Source organism: Nicotiana tomentosiformis, chromosome 9 (assembly GCF_000390325.3).
Source record: "Nicotiana tomentosiformis chromosome 9, ASM39032v3, whole genome shotgun sequence".
Taxonomy (NCBI): domain Eukaryota; kingdom Viridiplantae; phylum Streptophyta; class Magnoliopsida; order Solanales; family Solanaceae; genus Nicotiana; species Nicotiana tomentosiformis.
In genome coordinates, this window is record NC_090820.1 from 75678833 (window position 1) to 75706549 (window position 27717).

The 27717-nt window shown below is 37.8% G+C and overlaps 1 protein-coding gene across 1 annotated transcript; it reads right to left on the bottom strand.

Moving 5' to 3' along the window:
- Positions 1–5147: 5147 nt before the first annotated feature.
- LOC138899011 (uncharacterized) lies at positions 5148–27717 on the bottom strand. Its single transcript, XM_070185123.1, has 2 exons — positions 27351–27717; positions 5148–5212 (listed from the first exon to the last, which is right to left on the bottom strand). Exons 1-2 carry the CDS (start codon positions 27715–27717, stop codon positions 5148–5150), a joined length of 432 nt encoding a protein of 143 aa, XP_070041224.1.

Below are 27717 nucleotides of genomic sequence, written 5' to 3' on the forward strand. Positions count from 1 at the left end.
CCTCTGTGGGTGTAATGTTAATGGGTGTTTATCATTGAATATATATATAATGGTTGGTCGATTTCTATTCATTTCTCATACTTTATTTATAGTTGATGGTTGCAAACATTGACTAGTGCCAATTCACTCTATATTTACTTGGAAAAGTGGGTTGGAGTTTGGTAGAATTGAATAGCATGAACTCAAAGCTTTAAACCTTGTTTAATAGAATCTATTAGGGATAAGTGGGTTCTACTTGAAATAAATTATTTGTTCTTAATTGTAACTCTTTTATATTTGGAAAAATCATAAAGAGGAAATACTATCTAATTATTGAAAAATATTGGGTAGTCATTTAGGAATGACTTGTATATCAACGGATCTTCTATTAGAAATATATAATATTAACACCGTTCGCATTATATTCCATTGATGGAGGCACAACTTTGGTTTCTAAATCAAATTAATCAAATCATCTCAACAAAATAGCTTTTCTCGATAATTCACAATTACAAAACTTGGTTTAAACTAACGGAGTAGAATTACGACTTAAAGTCAAGTTTCACACTATTTAAGTAACTTTTTCACACCTATTCCCTGTGGGATTCGACCCCAACCTAGTTGGATTATTATATTTTACATCGACCGCCTTACACCAATTGTATAGGTGTAATTTGAGCGTATTACACCACATAAGTAAATTTTCTCATAGTATTTGAGTATTGATATTTTGTTATATTCCTGCTCCAATCATTTGTTTATATATTTCATACATGGTTGAATATGCTGAACATATAGCACATGTATCTAATGACTTTCTCCTTCTTTTGGGCATGTACACTTGTTTGGGCATGTCGAGTTCCTAAGAAAGCTCAGGCCCAGGCCCAAGCCCAACAATACTCATTTTTAAGAAGTCTAAAGTCAGCTGTATCCGTCCCTTTACTACTAGGCCTGCCTCTTTGAGGCCCAAATACTAGAGTTCAGTCCTCTTTCTCTAAACTCTTTTATCATTTTCTGTTTTGCTACTGTAATTTACTGCCTCTCTGCACTTTGTCGTATTTTTATTGTTGTTTCCACCTCACATGTATACAAAACTCATTTATTGGATTGCATGCTTTATTTTATACCTTAATGTCATATAAAACTTAGGCAAGCCCTAAATAACATGGGATTAAAAATAATTAGTTAGTAACTAATTTCTCGTTCGCCAATTATAATTGCTTATATCGTTACCATGTTTTCGCTCACTTTATTTTTCTCAAAGGATTTTGAATCCCAAAGCTTAGAAAAATGGCTGCCTCACTTTCCAAAATCTTTAAAAAGAGAATCAAGTTATCTCAAAATAGGAAGTGCTGCCACCCCAATGGATTTTCAAAAGATGGATTTTCTTCAAGTTTAAAAGATCAAGGTACATTTAGGCCTACTCATGCTTAGGAACAAGTGTATACTTTAATTTTTCCTTTTCACACACTTTCTTAAATACAAGCACAGTATATCTCTTTTCAAAAGTTCTTTTCAAGTATATATACAATAACACTATTTTCCTCTATTAATTTTAAACTACACCCTCCCTTTGTGAGAATTACATCCTAATATACGGTAAGCCATATTTTTAGAACACTAGTTAAGGCATAGTATAAATAACTGGTTCTAAATCTAGTCTAAGTCCTAAGGAGCTACCTCAGGTAGATTTTAAGGGGTGCCTAATACCTTCCCCTTTGAAGAACAAGAACCCTTACCCATAATCTCATCGGTTAGAAGACTAATAAAGAATATAACTTAGTAATTAAATAAGTACCCTAGTACACATTTAAATATTAGGTGGAGACTCTCTTTTATCAACAACAGAAGAATCACAAGTTGAATCTTGTTTTGACTAGTGCAAAATAGGGTGCAACACTGACCATTCCCTAAACCAGGAGAGTAAAACTTGCACTTTATTCAAGTACTACTACATGCGCTCTTATTTGGAATCAAAGATCCCATATATCTGATTTACCACTAGTTGGGAATCGCACTTTACTTCAATTACCTCGGAGCCGAGTCCCTGGGCTAATTCAAGTCCTGCAACCATAACCTCCTACTTGGCTTCATTGTTAGTCAACAGAACAGTTTGAATGGCCTGTCTCAGGATTTCTCCGAAGGAGTGATTAATACTATCCCAAGCCGGAATCTTTTATGTTGGAGGCGTCATCCATAAACAAGGTTCTTACACCGGAAGCAGTTCCTAATACCAGAACTACTTCTTTTGTAGCTAAAGGCATCATCCTCGGACTAAAATCATCCACAAAGTCGGCCAAAACTTGTGACTTAATCGCAGTACGAGGTTTATTATTCAATATCAAATTCTCTAATTTCAACTGCCCATTTAGCCAATCGACCTGATAATTCAGGTTTATAAAGGATGTTCCTCAGGGGAAAAGTCATCTAACGGCTATTGGGTGACATTGACAATAGGGTTTCAGCTTTCGAGAGGCGACTACGAGAGCTAGAGCCAACTTTTCTAGGTGCAGATAATGCATTTTCGCACCTGACAGTATTTTACTAACATAATAAAGAGGGAATTGCGTAATTTCTTCCTCCTAAACTAGAACTGCACTCATCGCAACTTTCGATACCGCTAAATAAATTTACAACTACTCCCCATCCTTTGGTTTAGACATTAAAGAAGGACTGAACAAATACCTCTTCAAGTATTTTAATGCTTGCTGGCACTCCGGTGTCCACGAGAAGGCATTCTTATTCTTTAATAGTGTAAAGAATGACATTTCTTAGATGACCTTGATATGAATCAGCTAGGGGTCGGCAACCTGCCAGTCAACTTTTGCACTTCCTTTACACTCTTCAGTTGGTCAGAAATATCTTCTATGGCTTTAATCTTATCAGGATTTACTTCAATTCCTCTTTGGAAAACCAAGAAGCCAAGACACTTCCTGGACCCAACTCCAAAAGTGTATTTCTCCGGGTTAAGCTTCATGTTGTACTTCCTTAAGATAGCAATGTTTCTTGAAGATGGGTCAAGTGATCCTCTGCACTAAGAAACTTAACCAACATGTCATCAATATAAACTTCCTTGGTTTTACTAATTTGGCATTCCAACATCTTATTAACGAGCCTCTAATAAGTGGCTCCGACAGTTTTAAGCCCAAAAGGCATCACATTGTAACAATATGTACCAAAATTTGTAATAAATGAAGTTTTTTCTTGATCCTCCAGGTGCACCCTAATTTGATTATATCCGGAGTATGCATCAAGGAAACGCATCAACTCATGCCCAGCTGTGGCATCGATCATTTGGTGGATATTCGTTAATTGGAAAGAATCCTTAGGTCAAGCCTAATTTAAATCATTATAATCTATACACTTTCACATTTTTTTTTGGGTACGACTACTATGTTAGCTAATCAATCAGGATAATTTACTTCACGTATTGAACCTATATTAAGCAACATGGTTACCTCCTTTTTCACAAACCTATTTTTGACCTCGGCTATCAGCCGCTTCTTCTGCTTTATCGGAGGGAAATTAGGGTCTAAACTTAGCTTGTGGACATCCACTTCTAGTGGAATTCCTGTCATATCTGAATGAGACCATGAAAAATAGTCAATGTTAGTTTTAAGAAATTCAATAACTTTAAGCCTGAGTTCGGGCTTCAACCCCATTCCCAAGTAACCCTTCCTTTCCGAGAATTCTGTGAACAAAGCGATTTGTTCAAGATCTTTTGTTGTTGATTTTGTTGCATCCGTTTCCTCCGGTACTTGGTAAATATCCAATGTCTCATCCTCATTATCGTCTTCTGCTGGTCTAAAACTGAAGTTGACACCAGTTCTTGTAATTGCTATATATTGATTCATTCCATCTTACTGACGGACAAAGTGACAACATTCATCTCCATCGGAGCAGGTTGATCACCTCTAATCTGCTTGATCCTATTTGGTGTTGGGAATTTTAACAATTGAGGATAAGTAGGTGGAATAGCCTTCATTTCGTGGATCCATGGTATACTAAGAACACATTGTAACTCATATTTCCATTCAAAACTTCGAACAAAGTGGATTTCGTCACCCTTTCAACATAGTTAGGCAACACTATCTCTCCTCGAGTCGTTACACTTGTTAGGTTGAACCAAACCAGAAGCTTTATTGCCAGAACTATATTTTTGGTCAGCTTTGCTTGTTGCAAGACCCACAATTAGAAAATATTGGCTGAACTACCTGGATCAACCAATACACTCTTAATTTTAAAATCTAAAACATTTAAAGATATTACTAGAGCATCGTTGTGCAGTAAAATAAGACCATCAACATCTTCCTCCGTGAAAGTGTTTTCATCATCTTCTGACGCTTCTCGGATTCTCTTGCATGAGTGACTGATATCTTCATATTTTTTGCTGCCAAAAATGTCACCCATTTACTTTAACCCCACAAAAAATCATGTTTATTGTTAGGCGAGGAGACTTTGTGGTTGGTTTTGCCGGTTCCGTTTCATCCCGACTCCTTACCATAGTTATTTTTAGCCTGGTCACTTAAAAATTCTCTAAGATGACCATTTTTCAACATCATCACTACCTCATCACGAAGGTGCTGGCAGTCCCCAGTCCTATGCCCATGAGTACTATGGAACTCGCACCACAAATTTGGATCCCTTTGACTGGGGTATGATTGAATTGGTTTCGGAAACTTTGCTTCCTTAATATTTCTCATAGCTAAAACTAACTCCATCATAATAATATTAAAATTATAATCTGATAACCGGGGATATCCTGATTCTCAGGACCCTGATGGTTCTTTATCTTGCAATTTTCTGTTATTTTGTCCGCGATCTGTCCTTCTGTCCGGTCCAAGTCTTTCCGACGACTGAAAACCTCTAACTCCATACCCTTGACTTGACCGAGCATCCGACAACACATACGGTTGAAAAAAACTCCTGGACGATCTCCGATCCACATCAAGATCGTTCTTGAAAGTTTCTTGATTCCGATCATGATTACAAACCTTGGATGACACCGAGGAACCTAACTGATCATCTTTAATTCTAATTTTTGATTCATAGCGATTATGGACATCAATCCATTTGGTTGCTTGAAATTCCAATAAATTTTCTTTCAAATTCCTTGAGGCATCGGAGCTTAAGGGATTGAGACCTTCGGTGAACGCTTCTGCTGCCATTCATCCGATATTACCAGCAATAACATTCTCTCCTTTTGGAACCGGATGAGATTTGATGAAAGAATCTGCAAGTATTTCAAAAGAATCAATTGAATGTTCAAGTAAGAATGAATACCAAGTTAAAGCTCCCCTTTTTAGGGTTTCACCAAATTTCTTTAGCAAAACTGATTCGATCTCATGTGGAACCAAACCATTTCCCTTCATAGCCGTAGTGTAGGTTGTGATGTGTTCCTATGGACCCAAAGTTCCATTATATTTTGGAATATCTGGCATCTTGAATCTCTTTGGAATCAACTCCGGGTCCGCGCTTGGTTTGAACGAAAACTGAGTATATTTCATTGAGTCCTGTCCCTTGAGTACATGAGGTGCCCTGTCACGACCCCAAATTCCCACCTTGCGATATCGTGGACACCTGGTCTCTAAGAATAGGTAATCCTAACATACATCAAGATTTAGAAAAAAATAACAACTTAGATATCAACTTAAACTGGTAATCGATCATAATAAAACCAAATAGTAAAACTGTCAATAACTCCCAAAACCTGCTGGAGCCGAGTCATATGCTCTACATAGAATGCATTAATAATCTCTAAATACAATACTGTTTTGAACTGGAAATAAACAGTAATACAACTAAAAGCAAAAGGTGACTCTGAGACCTACGAGCACCGAATATGTGTACCTTGAAGCCTCGGAAATAACTGGTCAATCACTGGCGTCCGACACGAGCGGAAGTACCTGGATCTGCATAAAAATATGTAGAAGTGTAGCATGAGTACATCACAACGGTACATAGTAAGTATCAAGCCTAACCTTGGTAGAGTAGTGACGATGCCTGATCAAGACACCTACTAGGACAAAGAAAAATTGAACATAGTGTAATATAAACTAATAACGGGAAGCAAGGAGAAAAATGAGAACGAAGAAGTACAATAATGCAAGACTCACAACGGGTATAAAAGCAAAAAAGGACAACAAGAATAAGCATATGATAAGAACAACAGGTAGTCAAATACAGTCAAATACAAGTAAAGAAATGAAGGAATAACTAAGTCCGTTCAACCAACAAAACTTTTATAACATAGAATGTACAACAAGAATCAAAACCGATGCACCAAACCTCATAATCACATTTTACAATTTATCATCAAAATCTCCTTATATCGCCGCGTGAGCCTTGCATTTGTATTTTTTGAAAACATTTTCCCGAAATAGATACATGCACTTTAGCCCCCTTATCTCACCGTGTAGCTTCAAGTAATTCCTTACTAGCAACACGTGTATTAATCCTACCTTATCTCGCCGCATTCACATCAACCCCTATCCTTATATTGCCGCATGCGCATCAATATCACAACACAATAATCAACTCGCACCACAAGTGACATATGCCACAACATTGCCAAAATCAACAGTACTGATGTTACCACAACATATAGCCCAAGGCTCAACCACAATGTGTACAAAATCTCAATAGCAACAAAGAAATGAGAAACAACTCAACAAGGAAAGATATCTCAACCATTAACAACTTCAACCTCATTGTTTTAATAGCTTTCATAACTACGACTTCAATAACTCAACAATGAAGATATTCCCATGAAATGGCAACTTCCAATTCAATTATATTACATAAGTTTAACAATGAAAGAGGTAGCAATTAAGTCTAAATGCATGCAAATACTGTAACAATGGAAAGAATGGCATGTATCAACTACTACAAGTAAATGCACACAACAATAACTTGACAATGGAAACTAGAATATGTAATGCCAATTCCAATTAAAGCATGTGAGAATAAAATTACCAACAAAAGACAAATCAAATGATAATAGCTTCAATCAAGTGCCTATAAAGAACCTAAGAGTCTAAACTTGTCAAATACCACATAAAGCCCGTTTACACACTCGTCACCTCGTGCACACGTCTTCCACATAACTTAGATAGCACAATAAACCCAAATCCTAAGGGGCAGTTCCTCCATGCAAAGTTAGACAAGATATTTACCTCGATTAGGCACGGCTCAAATCTAATGAAAAATGACTTAATATCATCAAACAATGCAAGAGAAACTAATTACGATTAGTAAAGCTATGATCTTTACACAATTTCCCAAAAGTCAACAAAAGTCAACCCCAGGCTAGCTCGGTCAAAACCCGAGTCCAAGGGTAGATCTTGACTACCCATAGTCCCACAAGTCTATATATATGTTTGTTTTCAAATCCGAGTCCAATTCGGCTCTCAAAACCCAAATTTTCACTTTTCAAAACATAGACAAAAATCCCCAAAATTTCTCTTTGATTCTCATAAATTTGATCTTAAATATCATATAAAATCATGAAATATCGTTGGAAATTGATTAAAACTACTTACCTAATGATTGTAGGTGAAAATACCCTCTCCAAATCGGCTCATATCGAATCTAGGGTTCTAAAATGAGAGAAATAAAATAATATTCTGACTTTCTAGCCCTTTGGTCAGCTGCAGATGTTGCAATTGTGACACTCGATTTGCAATTGCGAACCCTCACAATTGCGAAGAAAGCCTCACAATTGTGGCTCTCGACAGACTAAGGGAAAAGTCGCAAATGCGACACTGGATTGCAATTGTGAATTTTGTTCCGATCGAAAATGTGACAAAGTTGTCGCAAATGCGAGCCTAACCTGATCCTATCCTTCCATGCGATTGCGATCATGGTGTTGCAATTACGACACCTGAGACCCCCCATGCTATGATCGCAATTGCGATGCTAGTGTTCGCAATTGCGATCCTGGTAGACCCCCTTGCTATGATCGCAATTGTCATCTTGGTAGACCCCCTTCTATGATCGCAATTGCAATGCTGATGTTCGCAATTCCGACACCTGAGACACCAGCACACCAACAACCTATAATTGGGTCCAAACCTTTTCAAAACACGTCCAAAACTCACCCGAGTCCGTGGAGCTTCTAAACCAAATATCCACACAAGTCTTAAAACATCATACTAACTCGCTCAAAAATACCATCTAGAACTACGAATCTGGCATCAAAACACATGAATTTCAAAAGAAAACTTAAGAACCTTTAAAATTGCAACCAAGCATCTGAATCTTATCAAACCAACTCCAAATGACACCAAATATTGCAGACAAGTTCCAAATAGCAAAACGGACCTATTTCAAGTCCCAAAACTAAATTTCGAACCCGATAGCCAAAAAGTCAACATATGGTCTAACTTGAGAATACTTCTAAACCTCAAATTGCCAACTTTTAGCAAAATAAGCCAAAGAAAACTAGGGACCTCCGAATTCAATTTCGGGTATACGCTCAAGTCCAAAATCACGATACGAACCTATCAGAGCCATCAAAATAGCATTCCGAGGTCTTTTCATAAAAGTCAAACTTTGGTCAATATTTTCAACTTAGGATTCTAAACCAAGAACCAAAGGGTCCAAATCAATCTAAAACCTTCTCGGAATGAAACTAACCAACCCCGCAAGTCATAAAACCATAAGTACACATATGTGAAGTATAAACAGGGGAAACGGGGCTCAAATACATAAAATAACCGGCTGGGTTGTTACATGCCCCCCAGATCTGATCCATTCGAGCATGGAATTCTTTAGTATTTTGATCCATCTGACCATTCATTTATCTCGTGAAGCTCATGAGATCGGTTTTGAAAGGATCATTTGTTTTGTTTTCATTCCCGGATCCGCAGCCTGCACCACTTACTTGGTTATTATTAGATCTGAACTCCTCCCTTGAAGCAATGTTACTGGTTCTTGGTGCTATTTGATTTGCAATCATGCTAGGAGGGACTCGAACTCCACCATTGGAATTAGTTGAAGTAACCAATAGCGCTTGATGGAATTTAGTCATTATTCGTTCCTGTCTTTAGAGATAGTTCATGATTTCCCTTTGCTGCGCTCTCAAAACTTTCACCGTATTGGAAACGTGTTCGTCATCGATGTCATCAGGGGTAGGAATCCTAGCACGCCGAGTATTTCGTTCTTCTCAGATCAGAGTTGCTTCATTCGCATCATTGCAGTTTTCACTAGTAGAATCATCCTGCTGACCTTTACCATAGAAATTATCCTCATGCTCATGACGTTGTTTGTTCCAACATTGAGTGAGTTGTTGACATCATTGGTTGCCATAATTGTCTTTTACTTACTATTGAAAAACTTGAAAGTACGTTAGTAAAATACGAACATATCAAGTATTTAATCACCTCACATATGTTTTTGAGATTGAAAAAACTAATTTAATGAGTTGAAAATGTGAAGAAAGTACTTCATTCGGTCAAAAGGTTTGTTTGTCTTTCTCACTTCGATCATTTTAACAAAAAATTACTTTGTTAAAATTTAGAACTTTGCTATTTTAAAGTAGATTCATTTTCTTATTGGGTGGGTTAGATGGTATAAAAGACACGAGGTAAATGTGTTTTATCATTAATAAATATATTTTTTAATATGACATTATCAGGACCCAAATCGGAGGGCCACGACAGTCACCCGTGCCTTACTTGCCGAGCGCCAATGTAATGTATCCTTAACCATACTATCATGCGTAAATGGACCATAAGGGTCGTCATGAGATAACAAGAATAAAACATAAGTGAATACTAGAAATAGCACGACCCAACATGATATACAAACTTATACATGCGAGATACAGGCCTATAAGGCCGACATGACCATTTGTACACTCAAAACATAGGCCGACAATGACTTACAAACATCTATATACATGACATCTGTCTACAAACCTATAAGGAGTACATAAAAAATATAAGGTCGAGACATGGTCCCGTCATAGCCATAAACATATGTGCATAAGTATACCGACTCGAAAGGCAACTCCGAGACAAGTGGAGTGCGACAACACTTCCTGCTGAACTGGTAGCCTACTGGGAGGACCGTCAACCTGTCTATCCAAACCTGCAGCACGACATGCAGTATCTACAAATAAAAGAGATGTCAACATGAATAAAGTACTGAGTATATAAGGCAGGAAAGCATAAATAAGAACAATAATGTAAAGAGAGATAGAGAAGATACAACATGTAACATCCGAGTGCCTCTGAGGGCTACTAACACGAAATACATGATAGATATATGTATACATATATTTTTAAAAACGTATGCCTCCATGGGCATCAAAATCATCATATCATACCCGGCCGTAATAGGTTCGGTAAAAACGTACCTGACCATCATAAGGCTTGGTAGAATCGTACCCGACCACGTGGAGCTCGGTAAAACCCAACTGCTCAGTGGATTCACAATAGGTTCTGTACCCGGACGACTATATAGTGGCTCGGTAGAGTAAAATATGTACATATATAATGCATGATGGACTCGTGGAATCACACTCTGACCCTTTTGGAGTGATGTAAGGTCGGTAACCTCCGTATTCGTTATTAGAGCTAACTCGTCATCATGAATCTTATAGGAATCAGGAAATACCAACAACATTTGATACATGAGAATATGTTAAGCAACATCAACACCAATCTTTCCATAAGAAGGGAAACAATGTAAGTACTACTAGCTTCTAAGAGTGGAGTATCTTTGGAAGCTTGTTTATTTACATTACGTACAATTGGAGTCGTGCAAAAGAAAAAAGGGATAGCCTCACATACCTTGTATATACTTCTCAACCTCAAGCTATGCAAATGTCATGGATCCTTAGTCTATAATAAGAGAAATAATACTATCGTTATCGTTTAAGCGTCGTAACTATTATATATCAACCACAACCTATTTTATGATAAAACGGGAAGCACCTCCCCTATATATATGACTTTCCACAGGTTACAACAATCACAAAACAGCCCAAACAACATTAATACTAATCATATTAAGCCTCCCAAACTGTCCACCAATCAACGACATTGCTAACAAGCCTTTCGATAGACATCTCACAAGTTCTAGCTTCAACGACTTAGCCGCAACTTGGATAAGCTTAAATACATTTAGCGTAAGAGGTTCTTTACCTTAAAACAGATAGAACAACTCCAATTTGATATTACTTCACCACGAAGTATCCTTCCAATGCAGCCACAAGAACAAGGAAACAAAATTAGCAAGCACTTCGGGTTTCTCGGCACTAACATCACACTGAAATACTTGAAATCACCTAGGGTTGATATGAAAACCTTGGGAGAGTATTTTTCAGAACATAAACTACTTAAAAAACCCCCACACACAAGCTGGATCCACACCAAAATCAACAACCACAAGAAGAACAAGAAACTCACTAGCGCCACGGGATCCCCGACACTTGATTTATGTTATTTGTCCTTTGTTTGGGTCTTGGGTCATGAGAGAACTTTGAGAGAACATTTTTAGGTGTCTAGGGTCTGAAGAGAGTGAAAATGAATGAGTTTAAATGGTCTGAAAGCATCACATATATATCAAGATATATCAACCGCCTAAGTGGGTCCCATAGGGACTTGCACAGTCTCGCAAAAACGCGAATATCTCTCTAATCCGATGTTGTATCAATGAACGATTTAATGCATTGTAAACTATACTCGTAGATATTTAATTTTATGGGTGGATAACCCCGTAAATCATAGTACATTGAGATAAAAGCTCAGTAACATTAGACCCAAAACTTTAGTAAATTTAAGAATGTAACTTGCGAGAACTTTTGTCGGCTTTTGTTTCATAACTCGCTTGGCTTCAAAACTTAACACACGACTATCATACAACTAAAATACCTCATAACATTACCTTATTATCATCTTAATCACCCTAGTATCACCCCACAAGTACGGGTTATAACATTCCCAACTTGCCAACTTTCGACGAAACTTATTTTCTTCAATTCGATTAGCTTCTTAATCTTCCAACCCTTACGATACTTCCTAAAAAGTTGTTTTAATCCATTATTATCTTTGTAAAGGTCCTTCAACTCTCCGGCTCCTATTGAGTCACTTAAGGAGAATTCTAACATGAAATTACGGGGTGTAACATCCTTCCCCCATTTGGAACATTCGTCCACGAATGTAAAGAAATCTTAGAGGAGAAACTAGCTCTTATGTATTTTACAAAAAATTTGATTGAGTCCCCTCTATAATAAGAGTATCCCATTCCTTGTGTCCAAGTAATTGTGCTTCTAAAAATGCTGCAATGCTTCTATTATGAATATCATTTAATACATGATCAAGCTACAGTCGTTAAGGATCTTCTATCTGAAATAACTGAGGGCACTTAGAATTCATTTCTTTTTCGGTTTACCACGTCTTTCCTTCGATGTTATTATTCCTCCACTATAGCTTTACATAAGTCACTTTTTTGGTCTCTAACTTGCGGACCTGCCGATCTAAAACAACAAATAGAACCTCTTTGTATGACAGGTTCTCTATAATCTGAACCTCATGTGCTCCTGTAGCATAGATTCCTGATTCATTTGTAGCTACTGGAATCTTCTCCTAATATCAACCCTCTATTACGTGTATACTACCTAATGCATTTCTTCAATATTGGAACATGATAATAGGGTGAACGGATCCTAATTCTGAGGGAAAATTCAATTTAGTCCCTTTTTTGATTAGTTTGTTGTGAAATGTCTTGATTAACTTGCCCCATTATGTTATTATGCTTTCCGTGAGCGAAATGTTCAAGAAGACCTCATTATTAACTTGAGATTTTCTTATGTCTCGGCGTCGCGTGTTGGGGTTCAATCTGTGATGCTTCTAAGCACAAACACTCTTTAATAAGTCTAACTTTTCTATAACTTGATACATTAAATCCAGTCGAACACTTCTGTCTTTCAAACTATCTTATGGGGAATCTATATTTCCTTCATCGTCATGCTTTATAAGGAGCTACCCCGTGCAGTTTAAAATATATCCTTATGATCCTCCCGCATGTATAGATACTAGCTATAGTTATTGTTGTGCGCTACTCAATAATCGGTAATTGATTATCCCATCTTTCCGTAAAATTTGGCATCTTAGCTTGTACATGACTTTGAGAATCTGAATTGTACGCTTCACTTGGTAGAATTATCTTATGTACCCAAGTTTCTTGAGAGGACTTTCAGAAGTTATCTGTAATTAAGCATCTCTATTAACCGTAATCGAGGTGGAAACATTATGTACCCGATCCACCTTTTGCACCCTTCCGTTTAACATAACCTTTAGTAATTTGTCCAGTAAAAGTAAACTGATTTTTGTCAAACTAACCACAGATATGGAATCAAACTTTCTATATTTGTAATAAATCTTATGCCAATCACTTCTCATTTCCATTTTGGGTTACTTTATTCCGTGTCAGTCCATTGGGTTTCTGATATTTTATTTTGTCCGATTAGCAACTAGAAAATTAAGCCACGAGCCCTACAATGATTTTTTTCATGTCGTCCTACCAATGTAATCCTTTGACCTCATGGTATATCTTCGACGTTCTGAGATGAATAGAATTTCCTGAATAATGAACCTCTGTCCTAATATGCAATGGCCATGATATTTCAAGATCCCTCCTTCAATAGACTCAAAAGCTGTAGTTTCCTCTTGCCGAATACCCCTTACAACTTTCCCTCAAATGGAAATCTTCCCTATCTTTAAGTGATTACTATGCCATATTCTAGGCCATTATACCTTTATTATTGAGTCTGCCAAGCATATTCCAAACCCGTTAATTGGTGAAGACCTCTAGTCAACCCTTTTTTCCTTTTTGGGCTTTCTCATTTATCAAATCACCCGTACTTACGACTAAACGCATCTGCTACAATATTAATTCCACTATTTTTATTCTAGTTCTAAGTCGTCTTATATGAAACATGTATACCTTTATGGTTCTCCATTCCTCCATATTTTTCCCACTGACCCTATTTGTCAACGACTTCTTATTAGGCTTATATTATAATATTCCTTATTTGCAACTCTTATCTAATTCCCACACATTCTGAATCCCTTGTACATATAGTTATGGACCTCATCTATTGATTTCCATCTTCTTGTTACCATATACATTTGGCAAATTTGTTCGTGGTTAGGTTCCGATTTATAGAAGAAACTAACTTTGTGAAACAACTTACCTTCATACCGCTTCTTTCTACTTCGTCCATACCTTATTCTCTATGCTAAGTCTTATCCTTGATGTCGACTTTATTGTTTCCACTTTATGGTTTCTCTTCTTTAGATTTTTTTCCTTGAAATATTGTACTAACTCCCTTGTTCTTGCCGTCATCTCGACTATCCCTCACCATTGCAACATTTGAATATTACCATGGTCTACCTTTACTTTCAAGAGTCATTTTACTCGAGTCCCTTTCTAACACTTATGATTGTTCGTCTTTCTCCTTTCAATCTAAGAAATTTCATTTGGAGTCATATCTTCCAACATTAACACATTCTTTCAGGTTAACATTCCCATTTATAAAGTGTTTGACTATGCTTGTCGTCTACTTATAAACCAATATTATCTCTTTTCCATATGGTTTGTACCCATGCGTTACTTTAATGTTGCTTATACTCCTTTATTTCCCAATCCTCTGATCTTTTCATTGTTAAACACACGTGCTCTCGACTTAGTGCTTTAACACCTCATCTCCCCCTTTGAGAAATAGTTCAATGTTTCACGGTTGAAGTCCTACTCGTCTTTCCATCTTCCGTAGTTCCGTATTCCTAGTAGCTTACGATTGACCTATGGGTAGCCTTTCTTCCTCTAAGACAATTTATAGGGGCCTATATACGTAGAGAGTCATACGTTCTTGCTGGCATGCCTTCTTTCAACGAGTTTAACTTTAGTTCAGTTTGCTTATCAATGAGATCTTTATAAATTTCTTTCAAGGTTCTTCTCCCACTAATCCTCTTCCTCCTTCTAATCATTCACTCATTCTATCAGTGCAGTGCTAGCAAATGTGAGAATCCTTTGAATCTCTAATTGGTACCTTAGTTCTAGTTCATCCAAAGTCATCCTCTTATATCGGCACCTCGCATCTGTATGGTTAAATTAACCTTATGATAATCCCCATTAAATTTACTAATCTACTTTTAATGAAAACGTGGCCCATACTGCATTATAACGACAAAGCTCACTTGCCTATAAAACCTATTGTACTTCCATACTTTAACTTACATCCCTTAATAGTTTTCCCTATTCACTCATATTGATCGATTTGGTTTCATAAAAACCTTTCACAACATTCCACTGCTCGTCTTCTTCGAAGTAATTTCAACAAAACATCCTTGATTCTCGACTTTCCATACTCTAAATGGCCTCATTCTTTAGTCATATGATATTACTTTAGTTATCTGATAACCCCATAAGCTATAGAACCTCCCCGATGATATCTTTCACTTGCTACTCTTATTGTCTATCTTTATTACAATTGCATATACAACTATTTATCCATAAACGTTAGAAACTATCCATTTGAGCTTCCCCGCACTATCGGGTAACACTCTACTAGTCAGCATGAACATTATAGAAGAAAATTGGGCAGTGTATCTATATTCATAAAGTAATCTTTAGAGCCCGACGCTCCATCTTCACTCCTATCTTGGTCTTTACACTTAAGCATTAGACATGCCCGTATCTTGTGGATCTTCTTCCACACCAAAAAAAAACACCTGTTCCTACACGATAATGATCGGTATGCGCCTGACCGCACTAATGACATAATAGTTGGGGAAACTCTACTCTACCTGTACTAACCCAGTCTGTTGCAACCTACCACCACTCGGTAATCCTCTATAATCATCAACCATCCTGGCCCTCTTAGCCCGTCCCATAGCTTCATCAGAATTGTATCTTGAAAATATAGACGACTCTCGCTCTCTGAACTTCTTAGTTTGTGAATTTCCTGACCCTTCAAGGGCTTTATTACTATTAGGGGCCCTCGGGTGATGCCAATCTTGAGAGATTACCAATTGCGTCAATATTTGTACGGTTTTTCTCACATGCCGATCAGAAGAAGCCAGTGGTTGAACTCGCAAAACTAATGATGTTGGAGCCTCTATCAGCTCCTCTAGTACTAGTTGAACCAGGGCTATCTAAAGGAATGACTCACCCTAGTCCTCAGACAGATCTGTATGAATAGAGGGCGTACGTTGCATACCCCCTCCTAATCCTTCCTTAACATCCCGACTAGTTGCAGATCTTCTGGGTAATGACATCTCTGTACAACCTACATCAACACATACGTTAGACTAGATCCCTACAACTCAGCTCTTTCGCATGATCTAGAACATGAAAGGAAGACAACCATCCTAAATGTCTCGCAACCTCCTATTTATAAATATGGTGCGCAACACACCCATAAAAAAGACTCCACTAGACACGATTTGTAGACATCCCTAGGACAGATATGCTCCGATACCAAGTTTTTCACGACCCAAATCGGAGGGCCGCGACGGGCACCCAGGCCTTACTTGCCGAGCACCAATGTAAGGTATCCTTAACCATACTATCATGCGTAAATAGGCCAGAAGAGTCATCATGAGATAACCATAATAAAACATAAGGGAATACTTGACATAGGACGACCTTACATGATATACAAACTTATACATGTGAAATACAGTCTTATTAGGCCGACATGACCATTTGTACACTCAAAACATAGACCGACAAGGACTTACAAGCATCCAAATATATGCCATCTATCTAGAAGCCTTTAAGGAGTATATAAATAACATAAGGTCGGGACATGGACCCACTATAACCATAAATATATGTACATAAGTATACTGACTCGAAAGGCAACTCCGAGACAAGTGGAGTGCGACAACACTTCCTGCTAAACTGGTAGCCTACTGGGAGGACCGAACCTGTCTATCTGGACCTGCAACACGATATACAACATCCACAAATAAAAGAGACGTCAGTACAAATAAAGTACTGAGTATGTACAGTAGGAAAGCATAAATAAGAACAGTAATGTAAAGAGAGATATAGAAGATACAACCTGTAACATCTGAGTACCTCTGTATTTATAACATCTTAGTTCTTTTGAGGGCTACTAACATGAAATGCATAATACATATATGTATACATATACTTTTAAAAACATACGCCTCTGTGGGCATCTTCATCATATCGTACCCGTACATAATAGGCTCGATAAAAATATACTCGACCAACATAAGGCTTGGCAGAATCGTACCCGACCACGTGGAGCTCGGTAAAACCCAACTGATCAGTGGTTGCACTATAGGTGCCGTACCCAGCCGACTATAGCGCAACTCGTTAGAGTAAAATAGGTACATATATATAATGCATACTGAACTCATGGAATCACACTCTGATCCTTTTGGAGTGACGCAAGGTTGGTAACCTCCGTATACGTTATTAGAGATAACTCGTCATCATGAATCTTATTGGAACTAGGAAATACCAACAACATTTGATACATGAGAATAATTGAAGCGACATCAACATCAATCTTTCCATAAGAAGGGAAACAATGTAAGTACTACTTGCTTCTAAGATTGGAGTATCTTTGGAAGCTCGTTCGTTTACATTATATAGAATTGGAGTCGTGAAAAAGAAAGAAAGGGATAACCTCACATACCTTGTATATACTGCCCAACCTGAAGCTATGCAAATGTCACGACTCCTTAGTCTACAATAAGAGAAATAATACTATCGTTGTCGTTTAAGCGTCGTAACTATTATATATTGACCACAACCTATTTTACGATAAAATGGGAAGCACATACCCTATATATATGACTGCCCACAGGTTAAAACAATCATCAAACAGCCCAAACACCATCAATAATAATCATATTAAGCCTCCCAAACAGTCCACCAATCAACAACATTATTAACACGCCTTTCGACAGATATCTCAAAAGTTCTAGCTTTAACGACTAAGCCGCAACTTGGATAAGCTTAAATACATGTAGAATAAGAGGTTACTTACCTTTAAAACACATATAACAACTACAATTTGAGATTACTTCACCACGAAATATCCTTCCAACGCATGCACAAGAACAAGGAAGCGAAACTAACAAGCACTTCGGGTTTCTCGGCACTAGAATCACTTTGGAAGACTAGAAATCACCTAGGGTTGATATGAAAAACTTGGGAGAGTATTTTAAATAACTTAGAATACATAAAAAAAAACCCCACACGAGCTATAACAACACTAAAATCAGCAACCACAAGAAGAACAAGAAACTCACTAGCGCCATGGGAATCCCGACACTTGATTTGTGTTATTTGTCCTTTGTTTGGGTCTTGGATCATGAAAGAACTTTGAGAGAAGGTTTTTAGGTATCTATAGTCCTAAGAGAGTAAAAAGGAATGAGTGAAAAGGGGCTTCTGGCATCACATATATATCAAGATATCTCATTCGCCTAAGTGGGTCCCATAGGGAACTGCTTGCACAGTCTCGCGAAAATGCGAATATCTCTCTAATCCGATATCGTATGAATGAACGCTTTAATGAGTTGGAAATTAGACTTTTAGATATTCAAATAGGTAGGTGGATCACCTCGTAAATCATAGTATATTTAGAGAAAATATCAGTAACATTAGACCTAAAGTTTTTATAAAATTATGTACGTAACTTGCGACAACTTTTGTCGACTTTGTTTTATAACTCACTTGGCTTCAAAAATTAACACATGAATATTATACGACTAAAATACCTCATAACATTACCTTATTATCATCTTAAGCACCCTAGTCTCACCCCACAAGTACGGGTTATAACATTCCCAACTTGCCGACTTTCGACAGAACTTATTTTCTTCGATTCGATTAGCTTCTTAACCTTCCAACCCTCACAATACTTACTTAAAACTTGTTTTAACCCATTATTATCTTTGTAAAGGTACTTCGATTCTCCGGATCATATTGATTCACTTAAGACGAATTCTAACATGAACGTACGGGGTGTAATAGACATGGCATGCCAAATGAGTGTCCTTTATTTTTCGGAGTAAGAAAGTAATATTTGGATGAATTTGTTGTCCCAAACAAAACAAAGTTATTTTACATAGGTTATTCCTATAGACTGGTAACTATTCCACGGGGCAACTTAAACTTTAGACAATGTCACAACCCAATTTCCACCATAGACCGTGATGACGCCCAACACTTCCGTTAGACCAGGCGACAATAAATCAACACAACGTCCAATGGTTCATAACACCTTTTAAAAATAAGTGATGAAATAAATAAGCAGAACTCAATTCAGAAATCATGATAAAATACCAACATTTTTGCCAAGATATGAAGCATGAACAAAATATAAAGCTAAATGCCATAACAACGATACAACCATGAAAAACTATCTAAAATCCCCAAAACCCGGTATCACAAGTGCTCGAGCATCTATTAGAATATACAATACTACTACAAAAACTATCTGGAATAGAATGTAGATAGAATATAATAAGTAAAGAGGAAGGAGACTCTGTGTGCTATGGACCAAAGCATATAAGGCAGCTCACTGCTAAGTCTCCTCAGCTAGTGCGCCTATACGCCTGTGTGACCACCAGATGGACCTGTCGTAGTACATTCACAATTAGTGCAGAACTATAGTATGAGTACGTAAATCAACGCGTACCCAGTAAGTATTTGGTCTAATCTCGAAGAACTAGTGGCGAGGGATCGACATCGAGACTTACTAGTGGTCCAATAATCAACGAAATAATAAAATAGATAGGTAAGAGGCATGGAAAGTGGCAACAAAGCACATAAATATGTACAACATGTTTTCCAATAAAAAAAGCAGGTAAAAATCCTTCAAGATACTCAGGTACACACAGACTACCTATTGAGATATTTCACATAATCCTGCTGAGGCGAACGACCCAATCTCATAAGAATAGTACTAAGGTATTTTATAAGAGTGTTACTGAGGTGAACATCCCGATACCAAAAGAATATTGCTGAGGCGAACAACCCGATCCCATAGAGTGGTGTTACATAATCCTGTTAAGGTGAACGACTCGATCCCATAAGAGTGGTGTAACATAATCCTGCCGAGGCGAACGACCCGATCCAATAATAATAGTATTACATAATACCGCCGAGGAAAACGATCCGATCCCATAAGAGTGGTGAAACTTTTGACGTGACACTAGCCCAACTAGCGGAGATATATATGACTTAAGTAGTCATGAAACTTCTGAACAAATAAGCACAACACAAGGATACATACATAGATATATCTACAGATAATCAAGTATCCCTCCAAGTTCTTAAAATAGCAAGGCTCGGTAAACTACACAAGTCTAGTCTCAAGTTAAGTCGTGAATTGAAGCATTTAAATAGACAAGATTAACTCAAGTATTATAGTTGAAGTATGGTATAAGTCTAAGTCTACACGGACATATCAAGAATCTAGCATCCACACGGATGCTCATCACTTCGCACATACGTAGCTCCCATAACATGTGGCATGTAGCAAATAGAACACCTATGGGGATAAGTTCCCTCTTACAAGATTAGACAAGAGACTTACCTTGCTCTGAAATCCGATAATCATCTCCAACACCACTCTAACATCTCAAACCAGTGCTAAACAATCCGAAACTAGCCAAAGAACGTACAAACCACTCAAAACATACTCAAAAATCAGTAATTTAGCAATTAAAAACTTTTCAACCACACACAAAAAATTACCACAAAAAGTCAATATATAATTTGTTCCTAATTCCATGTCCAATTTCATGGTCAATCCAGCCTTTACCAATTTCTAGGTTTTCCAATAAAATTCCAAAATAACCCACAATTTCTACTAATTTCAATGTTAAATTTCATAAATAATCCATGTATTTTGTAAGGCCCCGTAAAATATTTCCTAAAAATCGGGGTTCGAACTTTTTGGATTGAACAGTGCACTGGGGAGTTGAAGGAAAATATTTTGTAGAGTTAGGCATTTTTGCGGCCCATTATGCGGCCGCATAATCACTTGGGCCATTTTTGATGATAATTTCGCGGCCAGTTATGCGATCGCACAACCATTTCGCGGGCTGCACTTTTGTCGTACAATCAACCTTGGATTATTTTTGCGGAGGGAGGTTCTGCGGCATATTATGCGACCGCAAAATAGGTCAACGAGCCATATAACGGCCGCGGAGTGAAGCAGGCCAGCCCAGTTCCGAAGGCCATTTTTCGCGCACCGCAGAATCATTATGCGGTCGCATATGCGACCGCAGATCCTGTCCCGGGGCGTTATTTTTGGGTTCTTATAACCCGACCCTACTTCAATAAAACATATGCCATAGTCAAATTTGAGCAAATTTCTGATACTTTTAGAGTGAGAAAGAGTGCTTAGTGTGGGGGAGTAACCTTCAACCTATTATCCATCAATTATTGCTCAATCATTGAGGATTAACAAAGAAAGTCTTCATCCTAAAGGTAAGAATCCATGTCTTAGCTCTCAATTTCGAAAATTAACAAAAAACTGGATAATTAGAAAGACATTTCTTAGGTGGGTGTGTGAGAGATGGGTTGGGGGGGGGGATTGTTATCTTGCATGCATGTGTTATCAAAGAATGTGGGAAGGTTGTCAGCTAAAAATGGTAGAAAATGGGTTGGGAAAATGATGGAATCTTTCACAAAAGGGCCTTAAAAACATTAATGCAAACCTAGTGTTTGATAGTGATCTCAAATGAGCTAGAATCATGACCATCTTCCTAATTTTGGTCCAACTTGTTGTATTTCTAAAATAGATCGAAGTTTCTAAGAATTTCGAAATGTTTTAGAGTTTAAAGGAAGCTCAATCGAGGTATGTTGGCTAAACCCCCTTCTTCTTAGATTCGAATCCCACGATGTTCATGTTATTGGTGTAAGTCCCAAATTGATCATAATAGAATTGGCTATTTCGAATGTGCTTGTGTTGAAAGATATATGCTTAATATGTATTGTAAATGCTTCATCATATCACCTTATCATTGAGGATGTGTTCAAAATATGGAATATGTGTTGAAAATGTTAAGACTTCAAGTCAAGATCGAAATAAAGGTTGTTATGCCAAATTGTATGAAAAGCCTCTATGTGCCTAAGATTTCTAAATTGCTCATATGTGAATTTAATATCTTGAATGGGAAGCCTTATTGTTGTTGATAATGGTAATGATGTTTGAATGTGGAAAGGGGAACTGGAAGTATGGAATACGGCCAAGTGCCAAGAATGACTTTATAATTGTGGCCACCAGTGCCAATGAATCGAAAGGATATGAAAGAAGTATGATATGAGATGATTGACTGAAAAAGGTAATGTCTCGGGTGAGACAGCCTAGCCGATCGGGCCGTGATCGGACGCCATGCCTCACATATAGTGGTGACTGTGCTGGAAATTATAATGAAATTGTGATTATGGTTGATGTCTCAAATGAGACAACCTAGCCGATCGAGTCGTGATCAGACTCCGTGTAAGAATATAATGGTATTGTGAATTATGGTATATCGGCACTAAAGATCACCCAACCTAATAACATAGAAATTGACTTGAAAACTTATGTGATCCTTAACTTGATGTTTTAGTATTATTTGAAGCTCTTATTGAATTCTTGACTGTTCCCCCCTTGTATTATTATTCATTCTATTGAGATGGTATTTAGTTTTACATACTAGTACTATTCGACAGTACTAACGTCCCTTTTGCCGGGGGCGCTGCATCTTTAAATGGATGCAGGTGGTTCCATAGCAGGCAGTGTTGATCAGCGATAATGGTACATCCTCTTCCCAGCAGACTTGGTGAGCCTCACTTCATCTTGGGGTCACGTATTGTATCTTTTGTTCATATTATTATCACGTCTCGAGGTATAGCCGGGGCCTTATTGTTGGCACTATCATAACACTCTTTTGTATCTTTTAGAGGCTCCGTAGACACTATGTGGGTTGTACATGGGTGCTAGAAAAGCCAAACAAGTTATGTTGTGTTTTGATCACTTGTTCCACTCAAACTATAAGAATATGTGTATTTTGAGACTTAAAAGTGAAGTAACTAATGAAATGATTTAGTATTGTGTACATGATCTCCCTACTATCTAATTAATGAAATTATGTCTTCTCTTGATCATGGGTGCGTTGGGTAGAAAGTGTCTAACATGCTTTCTTGACCAGGTTCACTCGGTTGGGCGCCGGTCGCGCTTTTCCGAGTTTGGGGCATGGCATATTTAGCGCACAACAAGTTGAAATCACTTACATTGTGTTAGTTGATGAAAATGGCTCTTCCAAATCATCCAAGATCTCCTTAGCAAGAGAGAAATTAGATAAAATGAGCCTAAACTCGAGCTCTCAACTTATATTTTGCCCAGTCCTTACCCTTTGCGATCATGGTCCAAAGCTTTAAGCACAAAGATGCTTCTGCCATGAAAACTACATCGCGAATGCAGGAAGAGCATCACGAATGTGGTGCCCAATGGACCATCCTCTAATGCGAACGCGAGCTAGCAATCGTGAATGTGTAGACCAATCCTTCCAGCCCCAAAACATCCTCGTTTGCAAATGCGATGAGGAACTGCTACCCCAGGCTAGGCCCGCTAACACATCGTGTTCGTGACCCTTACCATGCGAACACGAAGCACAACCAGACCGCCATCCGCGATCGTGAAGCCAATTCCACGATCGCCAAGAAGTATTCTCCCCAACCCCAAACAACACTCTACGATCATGAGACTTGCTCCGCTATCGCGAAGCACACCAGATATCAGCAAAATCTGCCAACTTCAATATGCTTCGGGTGGTCTGAAGCTCATCCGAGCCATCCAGGACTCTATCCAATCATATTAACATGTCCATAAATATAACCTAGACCTATTAAAGTTCTCAAAACATATAAAATAACACCACAACCAAGAATTGCACCCCAAACCAAACTAATCAGCTTTCTAAATTTCCATCTTCTTTCAACTAACTCCGAAAGCGATGAATCATACTTAGACAATTCAGAATGGAACCAAATTTCATACACAAGTGCAATATGACAACACACACCAACCCCCATACTCGGAATACCAAACAAGATCTGATATCACCATTGTCCTATGTGACTTAAACTTAGCAATTTCTAAAACCTTGAAAATGCCAATTGCTGACAATAAGAGCTGAATCATTCCTAGAACACCCGAGACTCAACCTGAACATATGCTCTAGTCCAAAATCGCCATATTAACCTATTGGAACCCTCAAATTTTTATTCCAAGATCATTTACTCAAAGTGTTGACTTAAGTCAAACTTGACCATATTAGGCTAGTATCATGGAACTAAATATTTTGAATTCAACCCGAACCCGTTCGGAACTAAACCAACCATTCTCGCAAGTTATAAAATAGGAAAAACATATATTGGAAGTCTTAAACAGGGGAACGAGGTTCTAGAAATAAAAACAACCGGTCGGGTCGTTATAGACAAGCTTCTTCTTCTTCTTAGTTGCAAAAGGTTTTTATTAGATTTGTTTTTTTGATAAACTGATGATTGGGGTTTGTGATTAATCATATTTAAAAGTTATATTTTAATTTGAGCTCATTTGGAGTAGATTTAGATGTTGAATCGAGTGTTGGATTGTTTCAATTCGAAGAACAAGTTTATGTTTCTAGGCAATTTTTGAACTTCAAACGTTGTAGTCTTAAGTGCATGCAAAAAATTGGATGCACTTCTTTCTTAAATGTCTTAAGTGCATTCTTCTTCTTCTTCTTCTTCTTCTTCTTCTTCTTCTTCTTCTTCTTCTTCTTCTTCTTCTTCTTCTTCTTCTTCTTCTTCTTCAAACACTTTGCTCGGTGTTGATTTCAGACTAAAAAGGAATTAAACCGAGGTATCATAAGCGAAATAAATGAAGATACAATGAGCGAAACAAGACAAACTTTAGATATTATATATAAAATTAGACTTATTCTGACCCGCTTTTATGTCTCAAGATTGCAACTTCAGACGCAATTTCGTTCAACTTTAGACATCTAGCCTGAAGTTGATCATAAATTGGGTAAACTTGTAAATTTTTATGCAATACAGGTATGACTTTAAAAATAATCCCAAAACCGAGTATATATACACTTCCCCCAATAGATTAGTGATGAGTGCAAACCACAATATATAAATTAAAAGTTCGTTGGTCAAATATAGTATAGTTTATATATCTTCTTCACAGGGATTGAATTAAATAATGCTCTGGTAATTTCTAGCTTAAATGCTATGTAGGATTATCAACCCTATGATTTAGAATGATTAGGGATACTAAATTTAAAGTAGCCAACAATTGATCACAGAGAATTAGAGAGTAGCTAACTTGGCTTGTTATCAGTGCGAGATATAAAGGTCTTAACATGACTCAATATCACAATCCGCCCAGTCACATGCTCAATATCAAAATGCGCCAGGCATGGTCACATGCTCAATATCACAATCCGCACGGTGTGATCACATGCTACCAGTCTGATCCATATCATATAGTAAGCAGATACACAAGAATACATTTATATGATCAATGAACATCAAATTTCATACTCCTAGACTGGTATAAGTAACATGCTAAGGTGTATGCATGTGCAAAGTGTTCTATCATAGCTCAAATCAGGCAAATACATCACGAAAGTAGCAATTATCAGGTTCAATCAGGAGATTAATCTCTATGTAACATCAAACATGGCTCAAATAGCTCACAACAAGGGTACAAATATAAGAATCATCACGGCATGAAGCTTAGCAATCAATCCAAAGCATATCATAGCCTAAACACTACCCTAAGAATGAAAAATACCCTGGTGCACGCACATGGGCTCAACCCCGCATATGTGCGCCACCCATGGCACGTAGCTATCACAAATAACTCAAGCAACTAGTGCCTCAACCAAGTTTAGGTAAGATACTTACCTCAAGCAAGCTAAATCAGTACTTTATGAAGCCCTTCCCGCATGAATCAACCTCCGGACGACTCGAATCTAGCCAAAATAACTTAATATCATCAGTAAAAGCCATAAGAAACAACTCCAAATAATAAAGCTAAGATCTTGAATCAATTACACAAAGCCAACCCAATATGTCAACCTCGGGCCCACACCCTAGAACCTGAACAAACTCAAAAATTTCGAACACCCATCCGATATGAGCCCAAATATTTATTTTTCATCCAATTCCAACCTCAAATTGACCCACAAATCATCAATTGTCACTCTCCAAAATTATAGTCCAAAAATCCCCAAATCCCACCTTTAATTCATACAGATTACGTGTAATAATCTATGGGTAATCAATATCTAACACCAAAATCAAGTAAGGACCACTTACCATTTCAATTGAGATGGAAAGCCCTCCAAGAATTGCCTTCAACTGAGCTCTACAACTCCAAAAATGAGAAAATAACCAAACCCTTCGGATTATAAATTCTGCCCAGCATTTTCACATTTGTGGACACTTAACCACACCTGTGATCAGATGAGCCTTCTCATCTGCACACAATCTTTCGCATCTGCGAACCCAGCTCCCATCCTCCTACTTTGCATGTGCGTCCAAAAATTCCACAGATGCGCCATCACATCTGCGCACCCCTATCCGCAGGTGCGATTGCACCAGACCTGCCAACCTTCAGCCAAGTTCAACCACCCTACGGATGGTCCAAAACCAACATGTGCCCCTCGGGACCCGTCCTAACACACCAACCAATCCCAAAATACAACATGAACCTACTCGAGGCCTCAAATCACATAAAATAACATCAAAATCATAAATCACACCTCAATTTAAGCCTAAGGAACAATTCCAAATTTTCAAATTCAAAACTTACGACGAACATATCTAAACAATGCAGAACGACCTTAAATTTTGCATGATAGTCCGAAATAGCACAACGGACCTATCGCAACTCCCAGAACGAATATTTGACAATGATATCAACAAAGTTAACTCTCGGTCAAACCTATCAACCTTCCAACTTTTGCCAATTCAAGCCAAAATGACATAGGAACCTCCAAATCTAAATACGGACATACGCCTAAGTCTAAAATCACATACAAAGCTATTGGAAAAATCAATACACCATTTTGGGGTCGTCTACACAAAAGTCAAACTACGGTCAACTCTTACAACTTAAGTATCCAATCTTGGGACAAGTATCGCAACTAAATCCAAAACTTCCCAAAACCAAACCAACCACCTAGGCAAGTCCCATAATTACAAATACACATATGTAAAGCATCAAATAGGGATACGAGGATGAAATACACAAAACGATCAGCCGAGTCGTTACATTCTCTCCCTCTTAGATAGATGTTCGTTCTCGAATGAGTCTAGAATCATACCTGGAGTCTCAAAAAGGTGAGGATATCTACTCCGCATCTTTCGCTCGATCTCCCAAGTAGCCTCCTCGACTGGATGACCTCTCCAATGAACCTTCATTAATGCTATATTCTTCAACCTCAACTTTTGAACCTGCTGGTCCAAAATGGCCACTAGCTCCACAACATAACTCATATCCTCATCCAACTGTGATAGATTACCATGATACTTCCGAAGCATGGAAACATGAAACACTAGGTGAACTCCTGATAGACTAGGTGGCAAGGCAAGTATGCAGGCAACCTCTCCCACCCTCTCAAGAACCTCAAAAGTACCAATATACCTAGGGCTAAACTTGACCTTCTTTCCAAACCACATCACACCCTTCAT

Bases quoted from the DNA above. Each gene is read 5' to 3' on its own strand.
- LOC138899011 (XM_070185123.1), bottom strand. From the start codon at position 27,717: ATGAAGGGTGTGATGTGGTTTGGAAAGAAGGTCAAGTTTAGCCCTAGG. The intron at 5,213-27,350 runs GTATGATTCTAG...AAATACTTGCAG, and splicing joins TCACCTTTTTGAGACTCCAG to ATTCTTTCATCAAATCTCAT.